This window comes from Berghia stephanieae, chromosome 1 (genome assembly GCF_034508935.2).
Source record: "Berghia stephanieae isolate SIO BIC M18660-M18661 chromosome 1, UCSD_Bste_1.3, whole genome shotgun sequence".
NCBI classification, from domain to species: domain Eukaryota; kingdom Metazoa; phylum Mollusca; class Gastropoda; order Nudibranchia; family Aeolidiidae; genus Berghia; species Berghia stephanieae.
Genome location: NC_088360.1, coordinates 8,888,740 through 8,914,379, shown reverse-complemented (window position 1 = coordinate 8,914,379; position 25,640 = coordinate 8,888,740). Strand labels below are relative to the sequence as shown.

The 25,640-nt window shown below is 34.4% G+C and overlaps 2 protein-coding genes across 5 annotated transcripts; one reads left to right on the top strand and one right to left on the bottom strand.

The window, feature by feature from the left end:
- The first annotated feature begins 1,692 nt into the window (after positions 1-1,692).
- LOC144967402 (purine nucleoside phosphorylase-like) lies at positions 1,693-15,231 on the top strand. 4 transcript variants are annotated; one of them, XM_078904566.1, is made up of 7 exons: positions 1,693-1,882; positions 5,482-5,553; positions 5,822-5,991; positions 6,888-6,991; positions 7,610-7,785; positions 8,539-8,729; positions 10,404-15,231. In XM_078904566.1, exons 2-7 carry the CDS (start codon positions 5,534-5,536, stop codon positions 10,601-10,603), a joined length of 861 nt encoding a protein of 286 aa, XP_078760692.1. In that variant the 5' UTR covers positions 1,693-1,882; positions 5,482-5,533; the 3' UTR covers positions 10,604-15,231. The 4 variants fall into 4 exon arrangements, with proteins under 4 accessions (XP_078760692.1, XP_078760681.1, XP_078760708.1 ...); XM_078904555.1 differs by lacking the exon at positions 1,693-1,882 and adding an exon at positions 1,919-2,044; XM_078904582.1 differs by lacking the exon at positions 1,693-1,882 and adding an exon at positions 1,953-2,029.
- A 1,184-nt stretch (positions 15,232-16,415) lies between these two features.
- Positions 16,416-25,093, bottom strand: LOC144967396 (protein dpy-30 homolog). Its single transcript, XM_078904543.1, has 4 exons — positions 25,045-25,093; positions 20,543-20,625; positions 19,240-19,385; positions 16,416-16,647 (listed from the first exon to the last, which is right to left on the bottom strand). Exons 1-4 carry the CDS (start codon positions 25,052-25,054, stop codon positions 16,584-16,586), a joined length of 303 nt encoding a protein of 100 aa, XP_078760669.1. The 5' UTR covers positions 25,055-25,093; the 3' UTR covers positions 16,416-16,583.
- Between the last annotated feature and the right edge of the window lie 547 nt (positions 25,094-25,640).

Here is a 25,640-nt window from a genome sequence, read left to right as displayed (position 1 = left end):
TTTCCTATGATTTACTGTGTCATAGGCAGCTGCCAGGTCCACGAACACAGTTCATATAATTTGTTTGTTCTCGTAGAGATGACTGATCCTACCTCAATGGCGATAGGTCTGTATACTGATTTTGGAATGGGGTTGCCGACAGTTTTTGACATATCTGGAAGACACAAATGCAAGGTCTGGGTTGTAGCCTGTTATCCAGCAAGCGCTTGGAAAGGATGCTTCATGCGTCATAGAAGAGTGTCAGATTATATTGGTCAGCCCATTCCTCAACAGTATCTCCATCTTTGTTGTTCTCATTGTATCCCCTTTTGGTGCTGTGGCAGTTAAAGTCACCTATCACAATCATTGGTTTCTCACTAATGGTGGATGTAACTGGCCACTTGAATGGCGTTGGTGGAGGTTTGTTGACAGTAATATCACATTGAAATGTCTGCTTTCAATTCTGAGAATTTCCACCTCACTTACTGTCATGTCCTGGTTGTATGTCACTATAGTTAACGCTACCGTGAATGTTGCTTTCATGTTGTTTGACTAAATGCATGCCAGGGATGTTTAGTGCCACGGTCTTGTGCGTCTCTTGTAGTTGTAGACAGTACAGAGTTGCGTCGCTGGATTACTACAACACACACAACACCAACATCTTGCAAGTATCTTTAACACTTTTTTAAATCATTAATAAACGGTGATACTGACAACAATAATAATTGTTATTGTTATTATTATTATATTGTTATTATTATTAGTAGTAATAGTAGTAGTAGTAGAGGTCTTGTAGTAGAAATAGTAATAGTATCCGTTGGACCAAGTACATAAATATGAATATTTATACAGCGCATTTCTACAGATAGCCGTGAGCAATGCGCTTCAAAATGTTTCATATTTATCCCCCCACTTCAACAAGCCGTGTGGAACCATATTTCTTTGTCATACAGCCTGTTAGGCGACCCTTGTGTACTTAAACTGTCACTACACTAACCGCCATTTCTGTAGCCAGATACTCATTCAATCGAGTGGGGTAATGTGTGTATAATTTTTCACGATTAGTCACCCATCCTATTACTGATCACACTTAGCATTGGCATTGCTCGACTTTTGTGACAAGACGAAAACCGTACCGCTAAGCCATACGGTCCATTAGTTCTAGTAGATAGTATAAAAGTCTATAGTTTTGTGGTATCAGTGGTTATAATACAGTAGTGGTAGTGCAGTTATAGTTATAGTGTAGAAGTAGTAGTTGTCTTCTGTCAAAAGGGTCATCTGAGCGAAGAGATAGGAGATAGATTCGAATTTACTCTCTTCATTACATTGACCGTATGCTTTGACTTTGATCATTTGATACGCTGTAAAAAAAAAAGTATGGTCCGCCTTAACCAAAGACAAGCAACCATCTTCGTTTCCCTGGACATAGATATGGTTTTGTTTACGGGAGGAGGGGGAACCATGATTATGGTTTTCCTATAAAATAAAAGAAGGGGTATTTTGGCGATAAAAAATATGATCGTGGCCTCCCTAGCTATCTCAGACTCGGAGTAAACAGCTTGAATTTATTCGCGCCAACTTCAGTTTTCTGCCTTAGCAACATGTAAACAAAAAGTTGGTTGGATGCGCATGACATTACTAAAGGTCAATTGCAGCATAGTTCGGGTCATTTATAAAAAAATCTGGGTCACGTTTAATGTCAAATATCCGGTCACGTGATGTTGTTTATTTTATTGCACCAACTTTACTGTTCTATACAAAGTGAATTTATTTAATGTATTTTAAGTTTTAATACAAAAAAGCCATCCAAAGCTCAGTTGAAGTGCTACTTCTCGGGAATTCCCGACTTTTCCTTGGTCATCGAGTTCGGGAAGTTTTGAGTGTTGGTGGCCGATGACTTAAGGTATCATCGAGACTTCCGCTCGACACTACTGACTGCCGACTGCTAGACTTTCACTTTCACTCTACTTTATTTTACATTACCTACAAAGGACCTAAATTAAATTGTAACTTGTAACTCACGGATTGCCTTCAAAAGTCCAAAGTCAAAGTACTTTAGAGACAGGTTAAAAATCTTGAATATGAAATAGAACTGTTCCATTGAAAATGCCCGTTTATTATGCACTGTATGAATGATCTCAATGATCTGTCAGAGCAAAGACACGAGATTGAGTTCGAGTAACCAATTTCTAGATAGAGAGGTTTTAAATTAGACGTTATCTTATTTCTCAATACAAATATTATTCTGAGTCGCCTTCTGTGGTAAATTATTTTCGTCGTGATGTTTTGAAAGAGATCAATAACAATTTTTTTTTAGACTGTAGTGACTATCAACAGGTGGTCTAAGCCCCCCTTTATTTGATGAGAAAGACAAAATCGTTAATCCATTGGAAATCCAGATAGAAATTAAAAAGAAAATGTTAAAACTCTTCAAAAGTAAAAAAATGTCAGTCAAATTAACAGTCGTATAAAAAGCTTTGCTTACAACATAACATGATGTCCAATTAAAATCAGGACAAAAATTAATTAATTTTAAAACTAGAGTGTGGGACAGGCAGCAATGCTTCTACTTCTACAGCCCAAATGAGCCGAGTCAGTGTGAAATGAGCAAAACAGAATTTCTACTGAACTCTTTTACTATTTCTTTATCAGTTCCACCCTCTTTCTACAGCCCACATTGTGTCGTCCTCCCCTCTATATGCGCAAATACATTGGAGTTTTAGTCGGATTAGCCACAGGAGACTATTCAGACTCGAGTCCGAATTGCCACTTCGTTAAAAAAATTATAAAATTTTTTGTCAATTTCAATTTGACATATTTAATAAGGCCTTGAGCTTGACGACCGAGGATAAGTTTACACACTGGCAAACTAGAATTAATCCAATTTACACTTGTAGTGAAAAAAAATTGATTTAAATATTGCTAAATTGGGTACTTTCGAAAAAATGTGGCCCCTGTTGAGCGGAATAATTTTGCCAATGTTTTGTTAGCCAGATATTTTACATTGCTCAAGCAACCAATTGTTTTATGTTTCCAAAAAGAATAAAAAATTGCGGTGAGTCTCAAAGAAAATGATGGGATATAAACATTGCTACGTGCACATAGTTGCAGGTCTGAACATGTAACTCAAATTGTTATGTTATAGGCTCATTGGTGTAAGGGAAATACTCTCAAACTAATGCAATGTGTTGTCCATTACAACAATGTTAGATCAAATCCATAATTGCGCTCCATTATCAGGCCTGCTAATATTACACGTTGGTACATTGCCATCATAATAGAATAAAAATGCTTTGAGGATAAATAGCATAGTGGAGTAAGGCATGGAATTTGAAATAAATTAAATACATTATATTTATATTAACTTATATCATATAAATATAAGCAACTTACCTTTACGTTGGATGAACCCATATTTTGGGAGATCCCAAGTGTCATAGTTTTGACACCTGTCAATAATAGTGAAAATATTACCCAGGATCGGTAGTCCACTCCTACCCCCATCCTGATTACATGTTTATGAAAATTCAAAACATTCCCTGTCTCGGAAAGAAGTAAAAATAATTTTACAAAAAATCCAATGCGGCAACCTAGTTGCTAGTCAAAAAATCAGTACAATTACTCTGCTCGGCAGGGACCACTTTTGATAATTTTTTTCTGCATTTATTATTGTTTGATTATTATTATTATTTTTAACTCATGTTTACTTCATATTTCTTGTGAGTTTGCTTTTTTAAAATTTCCATAATAATCAGATCCCAGTTTCTTCAATTTTCTTTGGGGTAGTGTGGAGGGAAGGGGATAGTTTTGATATAATGTCTTGGGGTTTTTGTTGTTTTTGTTTTTTTAATCAACACACATCATTTCAGTGACTGGCACCTTCACAAACAGAGTTGGACACCACTGGAAAAAGTCGTTTTAAAAGATACGCTGGACTTGCAAACACAACTCTCATCTCATTTAGACAAATTCATGTGGAGGAAGATACATAGGAAAACAGAAGAGCAAATTTCGACAACATTATTAATTTTATTATTATCATTATTATATTTATTTTTAATAGGCTTTATAGAGCAAATGTGGCAACCAGGATTGGACCCAGTTCCGAGGGAGATCAACCCCCAAATAGTGCAGAGATATCTATAAACATTTCTTTACTTTATAAGTTGTGGATGCATACGGAATCTCTCCCATCTTTGGTCTAGGTTCTAAATCTCGAGTCTAAGTTGAAGAAGGTGAAATGCTGGACTGAATGGTTTTGTTTATATATATATTCCCACATTCTGCGTGAAATCGCTGAGGTATTATTCACACACCCTGAATGAATTGCTAAGGGCATTATTCATGCATTCTGGTATTTATCTTGCTGCATGAGTTATGTGAAGCATTATTTTACTCCTGGGTGTATAAAACTGACTGCACTACCACAGCCTTTACTACTATATATGGGATCACCACTATTAACACTACCACCATAACTATAACTAAATCACAATTACTACCATCACCGCAATCACAAAATGATCAAATACTTGATATATCCTTGTTAAACTAAATAAACCAATATTGGACAATGATTGATCAGTCTGTGAACCACACCATGAAAACCAAAATGAAAAACTACAGAGCAGTGCAGTGAGATATGCTTTAACAAAGCAACAAATTTTCATGATAAAAAAAAGTAGTTGATGCTCATTAGAAATAATTAGGATGTTTACCTCAGTGTAAAATACCATCTAGGGTTAAAATACCAAATCTGTACAAAGGATTAACTAGCCTTTTATAGAGATACCAGTAGATCAATGTCAAATGTGGTCACAAGTAAAATGCAAACTTGGCCGTCGGTGTATCATCCTGACAGTTATCGTTACTCATTTTTCCAAATACTTTCTGCTTATTGATGGAAAAAACATCTTGCAAATATAAAGCTTCTGAGTAAAATTAATTGAGTTTTAACGATGCACCAGACTATAAAAGTTTAGGAAAGCACTAGCACCATAATTATTTTTTTTCATTTTCTCTTCGATGTGCTCATCAACAGTAATAGTAATACCCAGTCTGAGTTGGTCGATTTTATTTGAAGAAAAAGAAGATCATCATCATCATCATCATCTCATCATTCATAAAACTATATTTCTTTGGATTGGATTCCATTTTCCAGTCTTTCTCCATATCTTGGATTTTGTTAAGATCTTTTTGGAGATTGTCTGCATCATTTCGATTTTTATTCTTCTATGTATATAATATATATACGAGGCTGATCTTTTTGGAGATTGTCTGCATCATTTCGATTTTTATTCTTCTATGTATATAATATATATACGAGGCTGTATAAAAGTAGACCTAAACTGTTCCTTGTGGGACACCCGGTAGAAAGTCTTACTGATGTCCAATAGTAATGCATCTGTCTGGCCATTATCATTTATGGTATTAGCGAAGTCTGTTATATGACCTTTCAGTATTTTCCTAATAAAATCCCACGAATCTTATTTGTATTCCCAGACTACATTGCCTCTTGTGGGAAAAAACTATTAGCCTCAATTAAAAGGAAACAATGACAAGCTCTCAGGATGGGTAAGTGTCTTGCTTTGTTATCCCACTGAATCTTTAAAAACTGAATTTAAGTGATGGTGAACTTTATCACGTGACTAGCAGTATAAGAAATCAATTTTGTGTCATAAGTGATTTTGCATTTAAGGTGGGACTGAACAGCTTTTAATTAATTGTAATTTTTTTTATTTGTTTAACTTTGCAGACCTCACCGTTATCTGCAAAAATTCACTTTATATATTAAAATATAAATAATTTTGTTAACTCTAAATTTGAAACATTTTGTTTACAGATACAGCTATGAGGATGTTCAGGCTATGTCAGTAGAGATTCTGAAGCACAGTAAACTGAGACCAAAGCTAGGCATTATTTGTGGCACTGGATTAGATGGACTGGCTAATATTGTTCAGAATGCTACTGTTGTGCCGTATGAATCTATACCTGGATTTCCAGTCAGTACTGGTATGAAATATAGATGATAAGAAATGAAGGGAACATTACATTACATCATACGAGTATATAATTATTTGATTTAGTAGTAACTCAAATTACCTCTTATCGCCCTTTTAATACAAGGAGGTTTTAATCGTTGAAATACAACTATGCATATAAATATTGAAGACATGCTATTTATACTGAAAATTTCCTCTCAACAACATTTCGATGGCCTCGTTCACAAACTCTTCATTTCAGGAGAGCCTAGATATGGAAACGAGTAGAAAAACTTTTAACGATATGTAGGTCCAATTGACAAGAATAGTTTCGTCACATGTCAAAAGAAAATATTTTCTAAGGACAGTGTCACAGAATATTTACTGACATGATGTGTCATTGGTTGAAGAAAAATCTGGGTCTTAAAGTGGAAAACTGGAGTTGAATGGTTTTTGACTGAAGCCATTGATATGTCATGTGACTTTACTGATTTGAAATTGTCTTAATTTTGTATTGTTTTTCAAAGAAATAAATTGTGTCTAAATGATGTAGAGAAAGTGCCAGATGAAAACAGAAAAATGATCAAAGATCTCTAAATCTATTATATCAGGCTAGACCTGATGCTTGCAATTGAAATAAATGCCTGTTATCAAATTTCAGTTAAAGCAAATGCTTTCATTGAGGAGAATGAACTCTGTTTCTTAAAATCCAAAGATTTAATTGTCCTAGGACTAATCACCCTGGCTTTAAATCCATCTTCTGTTTCTTAAAATTCAAAGACTTAATTGTCCTAGGACTAATCACACTGGCTTTAAATTTAAATGCATTCACTAGTTCTTAAAATTCAAAGACTTAATTGTCCTAGGAATTGTTTTCTTAATGTAGTGCGTGCAAACTAATGTGAGTAATGTACCATTTCTCATCAGTGAAAGGTCATCAGGGCAAATTTGTGTTTGGCTCTATCTGTGGCAAACCTGTCTTGCTGATGAGGGGTCGTTTTCATTACTATGAGGGATATCCCATGTGGAAGGTAAGATTTTACTTATTGCTGGATTGAGATGCCTTGAAGTGATGCGAGAAAGAAAGTTACATTAATAATTAAGAATTAAAAAAAAAAAAAAAAAAAGTTTGCTGGTTAATAAATTTCAAAATTTTAATATGTATGATAAGTAGATAGTTATAGGGAGGGGGAGAGAGAGACAGAAGAAGGGGGGGGGGGGGGGAATCGAATCTAGTTTGAGTTATCGTCTCTTGGAAAAATAAATCTGTTACAACAAAAAGGAAAAAAATAGATATTGGGACGAATTCTGATTGGAAGAAATTCCATTATTGAATGTTATACATTGTCAAGGCCTCCAGAGCAAGTTGAAGAAAAGAAAAGGAAGGCATTATATTTCCCCATAGATTCCAGTGAATTGAGTTTCTTTGAAAATTCATGTGTGACCAATGGTATCAAAAATACCTTAGCCGAGGTGACCTTGATGCTTGAAATTTAATTTTAAATTCAACATATGAAATTGAATAAAATTTTACAAACTAAAATTTCCAAAATTCTGATAGTTTAATCTCAACAGAATTTGTGTAGTTCATTCTGACTTAATATCAGTTTGACATCTTGAGTCACATTTTGATTTCATGCTACTTCCAGGTGGCTTTACCAGTGCGAGTCATGAAAGCCATCGGCATCGAAACACTGTTGGTGACTAATGCTGCTGGTGGATTGAATCCCGAGTATAAACGTGGGGACATCATGGTGATTAAGGACCACATTGATTTGCCTGGATTCACAGGAGAGTGCGTTCTCATTGGGAAAAATGATGAAAGGTGAGAATTAATCATCTGACCATCAAATGCCACATTTGTTAATGGTCACCCTATCTCTTGGGGTCTTGATTACTTAGTGGTTAAAATTTTGCCCCCAAGCAAAGGGACCAATATCTATCTCAGGTGTTGTTGAGTTATTTTCTGATACCTCACTCCAAAGGATAGCAAGCAATTGCTATTGTTCATTTCACACTATAGAAACAGAGATAAATTCCAGCTCTACTTACTTTTGTTTTTGTTAAATATGATAGAAATTACTAAGCAACAGACTAGCATCGAATTCAAAGAGAAGTAAGCAAACGCTTCTGGTGTCTATTTAATGAAACAGAAACTTTGTTTAACTCTGGCTCGATGGGCCTTATTTATCTAAAAGGACTTCCCTTTTTGTGCTCAGTGGACAGATTGCAGTAGTAGATCACTTATAAACTATTGCGTTTCCTTTTATCTTGACTTCAGTTTTGTTTTGTTGTGGTCTGAAGCTACAGTCAGAAGGGAGTTTGAGAAGGCAATTACACACTTAGCTGGTATGCCTATAATAGAGGCATTATGCACACCTAATTGGGGGTGATTCAGTTGCTTGATTTTATAGATCTGCTGGCAAGTACTTTACATCAGACTAGTTTACTATCCAAAAAGTAGCGAGTAATTTTGTCAGTCTATTTAATGCTATAAAATCCAGCCCCATTGGCTTTTATGTTCCGAAGTTTTCCTTTTTTTTTTACACTTTTTATTTGTTTTCTTCCTCCATGTCAGATTTGGGCCCCGGTTCATTGCTACAAATGGGGCCTATGACAAAGAACTTCGGACACTATTTATGGAGACAGCGGCAAATATGGGGCACTCGAACATCATTAGAGAGGGTGTATATGTGATGGTGGGAGGACCTACATTTACCTCCCTTGCTGAATCAAAACTTTTACGCATGTTTGGGGCTGATGCTGTAGGTGAGATACAATGAATGATCTTAGATTCAAAACCAAACTGTTTATCAAAATGTCATTTTTCATACAAAGTGGAAAATAAAGATTGTCTACGTTCATCAGAGTCAAAAGTTTAGGAGCTGGCACAAAGAGACTTAATCAACCAAACTGAGTATTACTTATCATGTACATACATTTTCATATACAGTATAGCAAAGTCAAGGATAACATTAAATCTGAAGTTATACCTTAAGTCAACTAACATATCAATAAAAGTCTGAAAACATGTGAATGATGCATTGTCAAACAAAGCAGTTGCCAAACAAAGCAGATGAAAAAAATGGAAGTAAAAAACTCAGCCTCCTCAATTAGGTCATCGATAGTTGGGATGATTTAATTCTTATATTCTTCACTTTAAAGTGATACTAAGCTGATAGAAGCTGCGGATTAAAAACAGTAATGAACAAAAATAAATATAACAACTTTGAACAAGAACAAAATACCAAATGCTGAATATTTCAGGCTCAAAGCCCTTCTTGGCTTTTGAACCTGAAATGTTCTGTGTTGAGAAGTTATCATTTCGATAATTTTTTTTTTGTTCATATTATTCACTTGTACAGTACAGCTCGTTTACAATGGGCTCGGTTGCAACGGGAGCTTGACTACAGTGGGAAATTTTTGAATCCCCGTTCTACAGCCTATATTATGCATATAAATCATGCATGGCTACAACAAGGAAATATTTCTTGGAACACGGCTACAACGGGGGTGCAAGATGCAAGTATAATACCCAGTCGAGAAAAACTACTTACTCAAGAAGAAAAGAGGAAGGCACACATAATTTATAGGAACGGGGATGAGGTGGGAGTGGTGGAATTGCAGTTCGTGTGTTACATACCTCTGTGTATTTTGTGTATCCACGACCATGCAGTAAAAGGCTAGTGAGAGGCGCATGACTGACCGATCACCATGTTAATACACTTAGGCCTAGTAAATGTTACGCATTGAGTGAGGGATGTGCGTCTCATGACTAATTAGGTAACTGTACCCAATGAGAAGGGAGATCATGAAGAGTTCTATGTGAAGTTTGAAACTAGGACTGTGTGCTACATGAGTTTTGAAGTGCACTTAGTAAATGTCAGTGGCACATTTAGAATGGGTTGAAAACAGAAGAAAGAAGGAAGGTAAAATTAACCGTTACATTGTTCCAACCCATCTTGTGCCCTGAAGTAAGTGGTAAAGGGGATGAGATATGGTGATTTACAGGGGGGGGGGGGGGGAGTTACAGGAATTAAAGTCACAGTCACTCTATCCGATTTATTTAATTAGGGAGGTAAATGGATATTTGATTAGGGAGGTAACTTGAAATGTGTTCCTTTTGTTTTGGTTTGTTTGTTGTTGTTTTTTTTCCCCCAATATTGGCTCCCTTCAAATTCCTTATGCGTGGATATAATGAGTGGGACTCGGCTACCATAGGGATTTTTTTGCTAGTCCCAAAGTCCCTGTTGTATCCGAGTTCCACTTTACTATTTGGGAAGCATAGAAGCAGAATTTGTATCGATGGATTGAGTTAAATTGCTTTTACTGCTCTTGATGAGGATGGCGGAGTCTTTAGTTACAAGGATCTATGAATAATTGAATAAGTAATGATTTTAAAGTCACTAAAGGTTAATTTAATTTTTTTTTCTTCACATACAGGAATGAGTACTGTGCCTGAGGTAATCGTGAGCAAGCACTGTGGCATACGAGTGATTGGTTTCTCCTTGATTACTGATATGGTAGGGTTAGAGGAGGAGACTCAGATTGAGGTTACTCATGAGGAAGTTTTGCAGACTGCCCATGAAAGAGCTAACCTCATTCAAGAAATTGTATTGAAATTCATTCAATTTCTTGATTGAAACCAAATTGTTCATAAAGCAGCTCCTTAATCCGTTATTGATTTCTTGTGATAGAAACTGATTAGCCAGAAGAGATTTGATATTTATCAAGAAATTGTAACTTTTTTTGTGTCTATTTAAAAAAAAATATTTTTAATGAGAATAATTGTTTGTTATGAATTTCAATTGCTAAAATACGAGTTTTTGTTTGATTTACATACCTTCCTCCCTTAAAAATTGGAATTTCCCCGCATTTTTATTTCTCTCATTTTTTAGGGATACTGCTTTGCTTTTATAGACTCTTAAATTCTTTCTTGCATTATTTTTGTAAAGTTAATAAGGAATATTGGTTTGACTTGATTAATTTGTGAAGCCTTACCCTGGCATATTCACGCTTCATCATGTCTTACACATGGCTCAAATTTCATGACATTTTATAAATAGGCTTACTGAAATGCAATACAATTGGGTATGTTTAAGAAATACCAGTCAATGATTGAACTTAAGACAACATTTTTACCTTTCTCAGAATTACTCCAATTTATTTTTAAAAAATTCTCCACTTTTTTAGTTAAGGTTGGTTTGTATTATTGTGAAATATCTTTTTCATAACCTTAACTGTTCAAAAATTATATGATCAAACTGATAAAGTAATTTCTTGATAGGAGCAAGTTTGGAATCGAATTATAAATACGGAAATTGAGAGCGCAAATGATTTGTATTTTCCATAATCTTCTAGATCTCTTTAGAAATGTTTCAGTATGACTCTATTAAAGGGGGTGTTGCTTGTCTACATACCAAAATGTAGTTCTTTGCTTAAGAACCTCTAAACCTTCAAAAAATATTTTTAAATGTTTTTCCATCAGGTGGTGACATGGTTAAAATGCTCAGTGTTTTACACATTATTTTACTTTATTTTGAGTAGATCTCAAAACAGATTCTAGTTTAAGGCCTGATATTGGCATGATAACTCCTGAGCACATCCTCTAACACCTTAAAGAAGCTGATTTTGAGTTTGTTTATCATACTTTTACATATTCAGCCTCTAAGTATCCCATTATTAGGCTATATCAGGGTCTGAATTTAGAGGATAATTACAAAGCAAAATGTCCATACTCAAAAACTAAAGCAGCTGATTTAAAAATCTATGTGTAAGGTGATAAATTCTATTAAACATTGTGGCAAAATTGCAGCAAATTCCGGCAGTTACCGATTGAGATCTACTTAAAATAGTGAGAAAAGTTAGTCAAAAATGACATTTTGAGAAAAACGAAAAAAAATACATTTCATAATATGCCTAAAAAAAAGAGTGGACGCATTTTGTGCGTTAACCTACCTATTTTATAAAATTTTAAAACAGTGATGGATAGAAACAAAAAATAACTGTAACGTCTAGTTTCGATTTAGATGTTTCCAATGAAACCAAGCTTTGCTATGTTAAAATAAGCTTTGCTATGTTAAAATAGTGAAAAATATGGTTGCTACGGGGTAAAGTTGGAGAACTTTATTTTCTTCATATTTTACCTTATCCTAATCAAGGGTAATTTTAGGAGTTGTAGACACCTTTTTGAGTTTTGAAACTAAGAAAATAGATTCTAGAGATATTTTTACACAAGAATCACAACAACAAAAAAACGTTTTTCATTTGAGTTTGTTTTTTTCTGAATCTCAAAATTTGAGCAGCACGGGACCCACGGATCACCTTAAAGCATGAGAACAACAACATAATTTGCATTTAATTGACTTACACTTTTCAAATATCAGACAATCTTTTTAAGGTCCTACAATTTTATTTTTTTTTATACTTACCTAGTCTAATAATTTATTGAAAAATTATTTGGTTATACATTACCTTTGCAGCAATACTCACATTAATTGTGACTTCTTGTCTCAGTTGGGTATTATGTCAGAATGAACTACCATTTTTTTCTAGACTTTTTTTCCCTTGATCTCAACCTTGCGATTTTATCCGGTTCAACTAATACTAGTATTTTTCTTTGTCTATGTCAGTCAAGAATTAGGATTCATGGTTATATTGTTTTGGTATTGTAACGAATAAACAAGGACAGAAGTCACACATCGCTAATGCAAGATTTTGTCTTGTCCACATCTGCCTAGTGTGTAGTCTTCATGGCTGTTGTTATGAAATTTTAACAAATAAATGACGACTAATGCTCATATTTATCCATGTCCATGTCAGCTAAGTGTTTAGGCTTCGTAATATTGAAACGGATTAATGATGACTGAAATCTTATGTCTATCATAGGTGCAGTTTATACACCAGAGTGGCTTATGGATTTGATTTTTTGAAGTATATATATATATATAGGTGGTGTGGCTTATAGTCCAGTGCATCTTATAGTCCAGAAAACTTTGTAAATGAAAATAATTAAACTTCAAGTTAAAATGGTCAGAATTAGAAAATATAAGTCTTTTGAAGTTAAGAAACAAAACTCGCTCTCCTGAATGAACTATATATTATTCAGATTCTATCATTTGTTTTTAAAATTTATTTTAAGCACCAGGTTCACCCCAACATAATACTGCTTTGGAGGCGATTGCTCACAATTGTGTGAAAACAATTGTTTGATATTGATAAGAGTAATCAGTAGAACATTAATCTAATCATTATGAGTCATTAGTTACTGTAATACTCAAGATACATATCTGACATCATCTATTACCTGTTAAAAATATAATATTTTTATTTATTTACCATTCTAATGCCAAATATGTACATACTTAAGATATCATGATTTACATACGTTTTGATCAATCCCGAAGTTTAGGTTTGTAATTGTAATGTAAATTTCAGTTTCGTTTAATTGTAAGTTTTGTATTATATGTCTTTGATTTTTAGAGATATTATTTATCGTTAGTGATTTTTATTTGAATCTAATGCCTTTTCTTTTTCTTTTTTTTTTTTGACTGTTGACACAATTTGTGAATTGCAATTATTTTCATCTGTTTATTATAAATTAACTTTTATTTATCAAACTACGTAATTATATAGCAAATTGCTTCCAATTGATCTTGTGAGAAAATAGTAGTTATATGTATCGTTAAGCAAAGAAATGTTGATGTCATTATATATTTGAGATATTTCAACTTGATTTTTAATATTCATCATAATCAATATTGTTCTCAAATCATTTTTCTTTTTCTTATTCTTCTCTTATTGTTAATATTAGAATAGAATTATTATATATTATTGGGGTTTTTAAAAAAAGTGTAATTCAGTTGCAGCTTGTTTCTGGCTGTCATTCTTTAGACAGTTTATCGGTCATCAGGGCCTTCTCTGTTTTTTTAGTTTAACGTTTCGGTAGCCAGTCAAAATCCTGAATAGTGGAAACTCCAGTTTTGATTGGCTACAGAACTAAAAGGTAGACAAAGTGTGCCAGCTCTGAAAATTCATGCAAAAATCTCAAATGGAATAGAGGATATATGCTCATTCATTAGGAAACTAGTCTGACAATGCAACACTATTTTGGCTTTTGTGATTGACATCATCTTTTTATAAAATATTCTTTTTTTTTCCCCCATTATTTCTTTCCTCCCAATGGCGCCTTTATTACACTAAATCATAATAGATAAATGGTATCTGGTGTATTTTTTAAAAAGTTTGTCTGTTTATTCAGCTCGGATGATGACAGAATTAATTACTAGATTGCAGTTAAAGAGTTTGTGACACCGAAATGTATGAAACAAAATTTTTAGATTGAAATACAACTCTGGACTCAAACATTCGTTATATTTCAATTATATTAATTGAGTTATTTGCTTAACTTAAAATTGACTCATTTATGGCCACGAATTTGGTTGTTTCAATAGTTGAAATTATATTACTCCTTCTCATTATTGTAAAAACTGAGGTCACATAAAACTCTGCCTAAAATTGTATCTGTTAAAATGACAAAAAATGGTCGTTTGAGAAGCATAATCACTTCCAACATACTCGACCTCTGGCATGGTGCAGTACATACTCTAAGCATTCTTAATTGGTATTTAGCTATTATGCAAACGATTCATAATTGGAAAAATGTTTTTGTTTTGTTTATCTGATAGAAATTGAGAAATGTTGAATGTTTCCAGGTCTTTTACTGTTTATGGTAGTCACTCAATATAATGATAGAGATGAAAGTAAAAAAAAAAAGATCATTGCTTCTCATCCTAAATTTCATGTTGAAGTAGATTCTTTATATTATGATATTTATACATATTTTAAAAATAATTTATAATTTTAGATTTTAAATTACGTTACCATTATGCAAGTTGACAATCATATGCTGCTTCCTGTACATGTTACGCATGTTCTTTAAAAATATTGCTGCTCCATTTAATGATATTAATATTATTTAACAACTAGTTACTGCTGTCTAGATGTTTATAACGTGCAATCAAAATTAACTTTATACTTTGATATAGCTTATTGTCAGATGTTTTCCTAACATTGTATATCTGTTCATCTCAATAATTTAATTTCTGTGATAATATTTTACTTTTATTTTTATCTTATGGTGTGATAGAAATTTACACCTTTTTACCATTGCAACAATTAGATGCTTTATAATTACTTTATGACTTAGCAATATTTTGAAATATGATATTTATAGATACTTTTTATTAGAAAATACAAAAATTTGTCTTTATGCGTTCGTTTTTTTCTTTATAAATACTTTGGAGCTGATTCTCAATTTCGAGAGACAATATTTTTTCTTGTAAATCATTTCTTATGGGTACTTATATAGTCATTAGTTTTCAATATATTATACTTTGTAAATATTGTAGTTTCCTTACTTCATGGAGGGGTTCCTGATAGCTCAGTTCGTAGAGCACTGCTTCACATGCAAAGGGACCAAGATCGATCCCGGGTGCAGTCGATTTTTTTTCTGACCCCCCTGTCTCCACAGCAGTGAATGGGGAGCTGGGTCTTTTTCACGCTATAGAAACATGGATCTAAGAATTTTTTTATTTTTTTTTCATGGAGGGATCCTTTGCTTGTCCCTGCATGGGACTCTTAGGGCACGGCCGTACTGATTCTCATTTGAAGACAAAGACAGAAAACAAATTGAAAAACAGATATAGCGGATAGAAGACACAGCAAGTGGTCTCCCTGCCAAAACACCCGAACCAGAGAGAGAGAGTGATTGGGGGTGACATGTACCAAAACTTTAACATAGACTAATCTTCATGTATCATTTGAACAAAAAAAAATCTAGCATTTCTTTCATTCTCGGACACTGAACTTTGGTACTGATGTCATTTCAAGAAGCTTCTTTCTCATTCACACTGAATGTTTTGGTAAATAAATAATTTCTACAAGGTCAAATCAAAGGGATGAAATTTGGAAAGTTAAAAGTCCTCACCATGCTTTGCTTTTCCACACTTCATTCCTACTCACTCATAGGTATGTGTCATAAGCAGGTTTTGCGCTGCTGGTTTACCTGCTGGTACCAGTTTTGAAAAGTCTTAAATTTAATTTGTAACTGTCTGGAATCAACGCTTGTTATCAGCGATTTGTTGCTGGCAACAAGAGCAGGTAATTTACCAGAACGTCTGGGCAATTGTTTTCCTGCTCCCAGCCGCTGGTTTTGTCCTCTGGCACTATTGGGTGTTGAAGATTACACCAGTTTTTTTATACGAATAAGACGGTGTTCTGCAGCAAGTTAAATGAGGAAAGTCCCAAGGTTTATGTTGGTCTCATCATATGCATCAAAGCAGTGGTTTAAAGTGGTAGTGCATTATCACTCCAAAAATATGACTAATACTAATATAAAATATTGGATGAAAAAAGCGTTTTTTTAAATCTGAAAGAAAAGATAAACAATGACAGTTTACTATGTAAATGTGTGATTTATTACAAATGACATAGAGGATGATATTCCTTTAAAATGAAAATGTGATTGTGAGCCAATATTGACGTGAAGATAAATTCCCGCCCCATAATCTGTAAACAAAAAGCCTTGATGGATTTGAGCTCCAAATATGTACAAGTGAAGATTCATTCAAACTGGTCTTTGTTTTTAAGCAAGTACGCTGCCAAAAATTCAACAGGATTCGGAGGTCTGAAGAAGAAAAATGGAGTGAAAAAAAAAAGAAATTTAGTTAATTAAAATAAAAGCACATTATGTATCATACAAAAATAGCTGGCTATTTATCCAAACTAACTACATTTTGTGGCTTGGATAAACAAAGTGTATCAATCACATGTTTGAAAGATTTACTCTCATCACATTAAATTCAATCAAAAGCATCAATGAAATAAGTCATTTCTTACTCGATGTTAACAGCACAAACATCCAAATAGCCACTGTTAAAACTCAAGAATAGCTTCCTATAAATTCTTATCTCAAACCGATTTGACAAAATTAAAATGTATTGTACATACTCTGCCATTCTGCAAAGAAAAGAATTTCACCAGTATTGTGTATTATTATTGCAGGGCACAAAATATAATCTCTTTTTATGACTAAGGGAAGCAATTGTTTATCACAGGCCGACCCCGCCTCTACTGTCCCCTGCATGTTGGAAATTATCATTGACCCTCAAAAACGAGAGTAAATGGATGATTGATTGTATGAATTAAATTTTATTTTTCAATTGTTTTTATGAAAGAACATTCATTGGTAAAATTTTACACAGTTTGCTTGGATTTGCATACAAAAAGGAAGAAATTTTGAACAACACAAGCTGAAATGACATTATAGAGGGACTATCTCTACATCACCAATTTGAAAACGGAGAGAAAAACAACTTAAGTTACAACTACAGTATTAACACACCGTAATTATTACTGTCATCAATACTCAAATACTTAAAAGAAATAACAAAGTGATCTTCTTCATGAGTCTTCTTGCAAGAAATGATTATACATCTTTTAAAAATGTGTATACAGATCAACACAGTTTGTGTGAAAAACATTCACTACAAATGAAAGTTATGAGAAGAGTAAATTGAGAGGCCCAAGTTAATGTAGGCAATCCGAGATATTCTAGAGTAAAACAAATATACTGGTATCTTAATTTCTTATATATAGGACAACGTAAAACTCAAGTAATTTTACATGATTGTGTACACCAGATCTACAGTCTAACAAAGAAATCAGCTAAGGCCAATTTGTTTGTTTTTGTTTTTAAGGGTTTTACGGCGCTTGCAACACATTTAGGTCATATCAGCGCCAGTAAAAAGGAAGAAAATGGGATAGTAAAAAGTTCTAGAATTACAAATAAAGCACCCAAGAAAAAGTAAGACAGGGGAACTGGGAACAAATAGGGATCAGATGTAGATTCCAAGAGCACACTATCAAAGTACTTAGTTTGAGACCACCTATAAGTCTCATCCGGACACAAGCACAAAATCCAACAAAGAGGAATACACTCAAATGCTTACATTATAAATTCAAAATAAAAATATAATAATACATAACAGAGAGATGATTTACAAGGAAACAAATATCATCTCCCAAAACAATAACTATGCATTTGACTGTTTCCCTCCCAGCTAGGACTCCGCCAGGGCCAGGACAAAACCAAGTAATCTCAATCCAAGACAAAGACAGAAAGCATGTTGGAAAACAGATATAAGGGGATAGAAGACACAATATGTACCCCCCTGCCCACTATGGAAGGTCAGGAACCCCACCCAGTAAGGCCAATTTGGGCTAATATGGAACCTGTGACAAAGTGGCCGCCATTACTGCTCTCTTGGATGAATAATAAACAAATCTATAGGTAATGGGAGAAAATGTGTCCTGCATGGTAGAAGTGTGGATTTGAAACAAAATTCAACTTCAAGGGCACTGATTGTATCTAATTCTGTCCTTCTTGCTCTTTGACAGATTTCAATTATCTCAGTTAATTTTCAATGAATTTTGAAAATGACAACCCCCTCAAAACCCTCGAACTGAGAAAAATAGTCCTAAACATTGATAAAGATTTCAACAGTTTTCGTCCTAAGACATGCTTCAGCCAGGGAGGAAAAAATTATTGGAGGACTTACGTAGTTCACAGCACTTTTATTATGTTACTTAATCTTCTATCCATATCATTGGTTGGCCAATTCAGCCTTGTCAGTTAAATGTACGGAATTCGCTGGCCAGAAAATAAACATTTTCATTGGATCAGAACTTTGGCCGTTTTGCCGCAAGTTCCTAGCACTGGCTTCATTTTGCTTTTTAATTTTGTCTATTATTTTTTTTAAAAATTATTTATTATATTATTTATATCAATATAAAGGAGGGGGGTGGGGGGAAGGGTTCTTTTTTATAATTTTCCCAATGGGACTTTTGCCCTTCACTGCTAGGGACTTGTGGAAAGACTCCCAGAACTTCCACGTTGACTATTGATTCGAAGTTGGCGATTACTGCCATATTGATGTCAATCAGGGTTTTTACTAAACTAAAATGTACAACTCTATGATGAGTTTAATTACTAGTGAAATATAGGGTATCTCATGTCACTATAGGAAGAATGTGATTATAACGGATGCTATATGTGGGCTGTAGTGTAATTGATAATATTGGGCATATAATCTTCTTCAAGTTCAAATTCAACGTCTTTATCTGCAAAAAGTTGAATTACCCATCACTGCAGATTGGATTATGAAATATTGAAAAACGATCAATGTGTACAAAAGTAAAAGTGAACATTTCCACAAACCTTTCACGGGCCAAAACTTGCATGCCAGACAAAAGGATTGGCACAACAGTCTGATCCAAATAAGCCCTTGTTGGCAGAGATTGTAGGTCAACCTTGGGTCTCTTGGTTGGTGCTTCGCCAGCCTCCTTCTCACTCATGATGATTTTCTGGGAACGAATTAGTGGAGGAGTAATTCTGCATCAATATCAATGTGCAACAAATCCATGAATTGAAATGATGAACATTTTGAATTGTCAACTGTCAATTCACACATACTCAATTGAACACACCAAATGCAATCAGACACATCTAATCATACACATTGCAAGGATGGTAATACATTCTCTCTCCAACTTGATAGATCAAACTATAGTGAGTTTTATTCTCCCCTGCCTCCAACCCAAACACACACACACACACACACACACTAATATTGCCAATACAAAAGAAAGAAATGAAAACAATAAGTGATTCAATCTCATAGACGATATATGACACCAAAAAGAAAATGATCAAATTCATAGTTCGTATTCTAATACAATCATTTCGTACCAATATCAGCATTTCCTTCTTGGGTCCATGCCTACCAACCGCAGTAGGCCTTCTTGTGTGCAAGCAATTGTCACAATGTTTTGACAGTGTTAGATGTTGAATTGCGTTGTTATAACGTATAGATAGATCGAAGATGACGTCACTCAGGTCTTTGTTATTGGTTTTTGCCATCCACGTTTATGAGTACTTCTCACTAAACTGTATTAACCAGACTATTATAGTTCATGGTTATACATAGTTTTGTGTGTTGGTCCATCATACTTCCGGATGGCAATGTTGTGAGCTTCTTAGCCAAGCGCATACTAACTATACAATGCCTCTTATTTTTATTTGTTTATGTAATAGTTTGGTGAAAAGTAGTCAGAATCTGGCGGAACCCGGACCCCCGGTTGGCCGGCATGTATTCAAAACAGTTTATCTGATCAGATCTAACTTAATGAGTGAGTATAAAAGCACATCAAACACACCACAGACACAAACACACACAGATAGACACACATACATAAAACACATGAGAAAAAAAAAAGTTGTCAATCAAATGTAATCACTCTTGAGGTTTTGTTGCTATCACATGTGCGTTTACTTTCCTTCCATCTTCAGGTTGATTATTCCTGGTATATATGAAACACTGTGCAACTAAACGCATATTCAACTCTTTGTTCACAAATGGGAAAATTTATTTTATTCCAAGAAAAAGTCATTTAGTAAGGTTCATTATTATTTTTTTTACCAAATACAACTCAAAAAAAAATTTAAAAAATACAATCTTTACCTGTATATTTTCTGGTACATCTTGAACATCTGTGGGTTCTGAATGTGTGACATCACCAGCAGAAATAGGCCGTGATCCTGCGTCTGAAGGGTTGGCAATGACAAAATTGAATCAATTCTAATATGAAAAGCTACCCCCTCCCCCCCCCCCCCCCCCCCCCCCCCAATTAAAAAAAAAAAAATTAATAACTACAATTAGTACATAAACATTTAGAAACTGAATGACATTTTCATGTTCAGTCACTTAGAATAACATATAAATATAATAATAATAATATAATAGAGTTTACCAGTGATCATAGATGCTGTTCTACAAATACAGCAGAATTAATTTAAACCGAAATTTTGGGGACCTTCTAAAACATTTCAGTTTAAAGACATTTTGGTTTAAAGCAAGTTCCCGTTTTGCGATGTTTTTCAAGTGTAGTAACTATTTAAGGAATTTGCTCATTTAATCCTATCATGGGTTTCCCCTTAAATGGAGTTGTTGAATAAATGCTGTCTTCGTAACCATTTTTAAAAAATGTTATTTTATTATTCTTTTTGTGTGTGTGTGTGTGTTTAAAAAATAGTTTTCGGGTTTTTCGTTTTCCATTCAAAATTGTTGAAAGAGTTGAGTTTGGGATGCCGTGTATTTTACATATCTCCGTCTAGCTCAATTTATTTTTCATCGACTTCACATAGTGTTTTGATTTTAAACTCCAACATGTAAGCACAGTGCTTTCTTTTGGACATCTTTTAGTAAAATGTAAAGCTAAAATAAGATCGAAAGGTCTTGTGTGATAATTGATAATGAATGATGCGCAGCTACTCAGAGGTGAAGTGAAATGGAAATGAAAATGCGTGTCAATGCTAGGCTGTCTACTACACTCCCCTCTTTTGTTGAAAAGCCATTAGGTTCAAAGGCCTAATTACATAGACCCCCCCCCCCCCCTTTACACACACATTTAAACAAACTGGAAATGAAATGGCATGTCAATGGTAAGTCCCCTACCCCCCCCCCCCCCCCTCGTGTTGAAAATCCAGTCATTTCCAAACAACGACTTCTTATAGTAGACGATGGTTCCAAAGCATCAACAAACGAGTGAGAACATCTCTTTTGCGTGATTCTACACCCCAACTCCCCCTCTTTCCTCATTTTTCGCCTGCCAGTCACCCGTCGTCCTCCTTTTCCAGTCTGTGCGATTGTCGTGTTGGCCAAGCCCAAGTGCAGTGATTGAAGTGTTTTCCTACCCCCCACCCTCATCTTATGCTTACGGTCTTTGTTTATTATCGGGCATTATTACGTGTGGCCACCTTCCCGAATTTTTGAAGAAAAATAGAGAGAGAAAAAAGGGAAGGTGCTCTCAAGTTGTTTCGGTTTAAAGAAAGTAATGCTTAGAAGTATTTCGGTTCATCGTAAGAATTAGTACAAAGATAATGAAGGAGCTAGTACAATTTATTACATTCTTTGCGGTTTAAGGTATTTTTCGGTTTAGCTTCTTACGGTTTAAAGTAATTTTACTGTATATGGCTGTTATATTATCTCCACGGGCAAAAGAGCAGCACGAACCGTGCCCCTGTACTAATACTAATGTCGCTCCATCAATTAAAAAAAAATATAGAATTTAAAAAAAAAATTTCTTATCGAAAAATCATAAACATCAGCTCAGGCTTTCTCAGTCTGTCTCAGAGAAACAGACAGTAAAAGATGAGGTTCGTGGCTAGAAGCCTGGTATGTTTCTGGCATCTAAAGATTATATTTACAGAGAATGTGTAGTAAAATAAAAACCATTTTAAACATGACCAATGTTTTTGATCAATTAATAGCACAACATCAATGGCACTTTCGTAAAAAAAAAAGGTCCCTTCCAAGCAGAGTAATTTTACAGATTTTTGACAAGCAACCAAGTTGCCACATTGGATTTTTTGTAGTTTTTGTTTTTTACTTCTCCGAAACACAGGGAAGTTTTAAAGTTTTGAAATAACATATAATCGGGAAACAGGTGGGGGGTGGACTACCAATCCTGAGTCATAGTGTCACTATCATCGACAGGTGTCAAAACTATGACACTTGGGATCTTCCAAAATATAGGACCATCCAACGTGAAGGGAAAGTTGTTTATTAAATATTTAACAATTAAAAATATAATGTATTTATGTCAAATTCCATGATTTACCCTTGTATGCTAATTTATTACAACCTAATGCATTTCTATTGTGAGGGCAATGTCCGATGTGTGCATATTAGCAGGTCAGATAACCGAATGCAATTATGGACATTATTTTGCATTGTTTTGAGAGCATGACCATTACAACAATGAGCCTATAACAATCTGGATTATCAGACCTGCAAATATGTGCATGTAACAGTGTACATATAATCATTTTCTTTGAGACATATCACCATTTAAAAAATTTTTTTTTTTTTTTATCATTAAAGTATTAAAGCACATTTGGCGGCCTTTTCCATTGATCAATATAAAACATTTGGCTCACAAAACATCAGTGAAATTACTCCACTCGGCGGGGACCACTTTTTAACAAAAGTACCACATCAACAAGCATACTGCGCTGTGACAGTGTCTTTGTAACATTTCTTTGGATGCAGACTGTAAGAATGATGCTGGAAACTGGTACAAATCACTTTTTAAGTCTTGAAAGTCGGAGGAGAACCCCCACTATGTCACTTTTTTTGGGGGGTCATATTTTGCCACCTTGTTTATATTGGAGATCCGCTATTTCATTTGTATGGCACAACTTGCCAGGTAGAGGTTCACCCTCAACCCTCCTCATATTTTCATTCTCTTTACTGGTGGTCTTTCAAACTATATAATAAACTTTAAAAACTGTTTTCTTTAACATCTTTTATCAGGAAATTTCTTGTCAATGAACCTCAGAAGGATACTATTCTGCCAGAGCTACCATAGAGGTCTAGCAAAACCCCAACAATTTTAGTTTTACACTAAAAAAAAAAGAAAATAGAAACTTGCATTCAAAAATGAATGATGACATTTTCCTGTCAAAATACATAATACAAAAATATGATATTTGATTATGATCATAGATTGTGTTGTTCAAATAAAATGTCCATGTTTTCTTTTGAAATTGAAAAATAAAAAAGGCGCACACTGCCCATGCCCCCCCCCCCCCACCCACCCCCAATTCTATTAATTCATTCATCAACTTCAACTTGAACCACTCGATGACTGGTACTTTCATAAAAAAAGAGTGGTCCCTGTCGAGCAGAGTAATTTTACTGATATGTTCACTTGCAACAATGTTGCCACATTGGATTTTATGTAGACTTTCTTTTACTCCTTTCCGAGAGACAGGGAATTTTAAAAAGTTTTCTAAAATATATAATCCGGAAGGGGGTGGGGAGGAATACCGATCTCATATTTTCACTATAATTGACAGGAGTCATGACTATGACACTTGGGATCTTCCGAAGTTGTAAATATAATATTAGTATTAGTACATTTAGCAGATATATATATAAAAGCTTAAGTTTTTTAAAATGTTATTAGAAAATATAATGTTATTATTTCAAATGCCATGCTTTACTCCTCTATGCTAATTTATCGTAAAATTATGCATTTCTGTTGTGATGGCTATGTACCGACATGTACATATAAGCAGGTCATTGTTGTAATATGGACAATAATTTGTGTTGAGAGTATTTTTCCATTACAACAATAAGCCCATAACAATATGGGTTATCATTAGAATCAGACCTGTAAAAAATATATGGTTTGTTTTTCGACAACATTAAAAACGGGAGGCCATCCGGAAGCTCCAACATCCCCAGTATTCTTTTTTATAATGTTCTAGTTCTAGAAGGGGGTTTGGGAGGGGGGGAAAGTTTTTTAAATTTTTGTTTAAAGTCTCCCCCCTCCCAAACCCCCTACAAGATCAAGAATATTGGGGATGTAGGAGCTTTCGGAAGGCCTCCCTTAAAAACAAATTTGGCTGCTAATTCGGCACTATTCGGGGGTTGATGTCCCTGACGGGAGGGCGGCCATCTTTTTATGTTTACATCGAAGATTGGCCAGATAGGTTTGGTTGAGTTAATCCAGATCAGACCAGTTCCGAGGTAAATAAAAAAGTTGGCAGTTCTTTCGTCAGGGACATCAACCCCCGAACAGTACCGCTAATTCTCATAATCAACATAACACATCTGGCTAACAAAACATCGGTAAAATTACTCTACTCGACAGGAACCATATGTTTTACCCGATGATTAACAAAAGAAAAGAGTAAGACTCAGGCAACAAAGTACAAAGTCAATAATACAATTTGAATTTGAATACAAATACAAAGACAGAGTAAAGTCAAAGTCAGTTTATAAAAGTAAAAGGGTAGCCACAAAAAGACAAATAATAGGGATATATTCATGGTAGCTCTTTGCGTGTTAAATAGAGAATATCTGTTCATTTAAAGCAAATTCTATTTTCTAAAATGTTATACACAACAAAATATGTCAGTTTTATGGTTGTTCTGTTTACAAAGCAACAAGCTTACCGTCCGCCATTTTCTTGTTTCTAAGGGGAAACTGATGATTAATGCTAGTTCTCGCCCTTGACAATGAAAGTCATGCCATTCAGAAAATTTATATGCTGGGATCTTTTTTTCTGAAAGAACGTAGCAAGTTGTTGATTTTGTGGCCATCATCATCATCATCATCATCATCATCATCATCATCATCATCATCATCATCATCATCATCATCACCATCTTCATTATTACTGTTATAATAATGATGATGATAATAATACTAATGACTGACTTAGTCATTATGCATGGCTTAAGGCCTTTCGCTTCCTAATCATCCGATCGGGATGCCTCGGTTGCCTCTATAATTATCTGTGTCATTTCCTTCCACAGTTCATGGTCTTTTGCTGTGGATGCTAAGTTCATAAGGTCTTCCTTTGATTTTAATTCTTTGTTATTTTGAAGGGTTTTTAGGCCTCTATCGAGGACAGTATGAATTGACTTGGGTGGTCTACCGTGATATTTCTTGTGTCCAGATGGGGTGAAAAAAGTATTCATGGCTTTATTAGGTGGTATATTTTCATCTCTTCTGAGTATATGCCCAAAGCCAAAAAGCCGTCATCTTG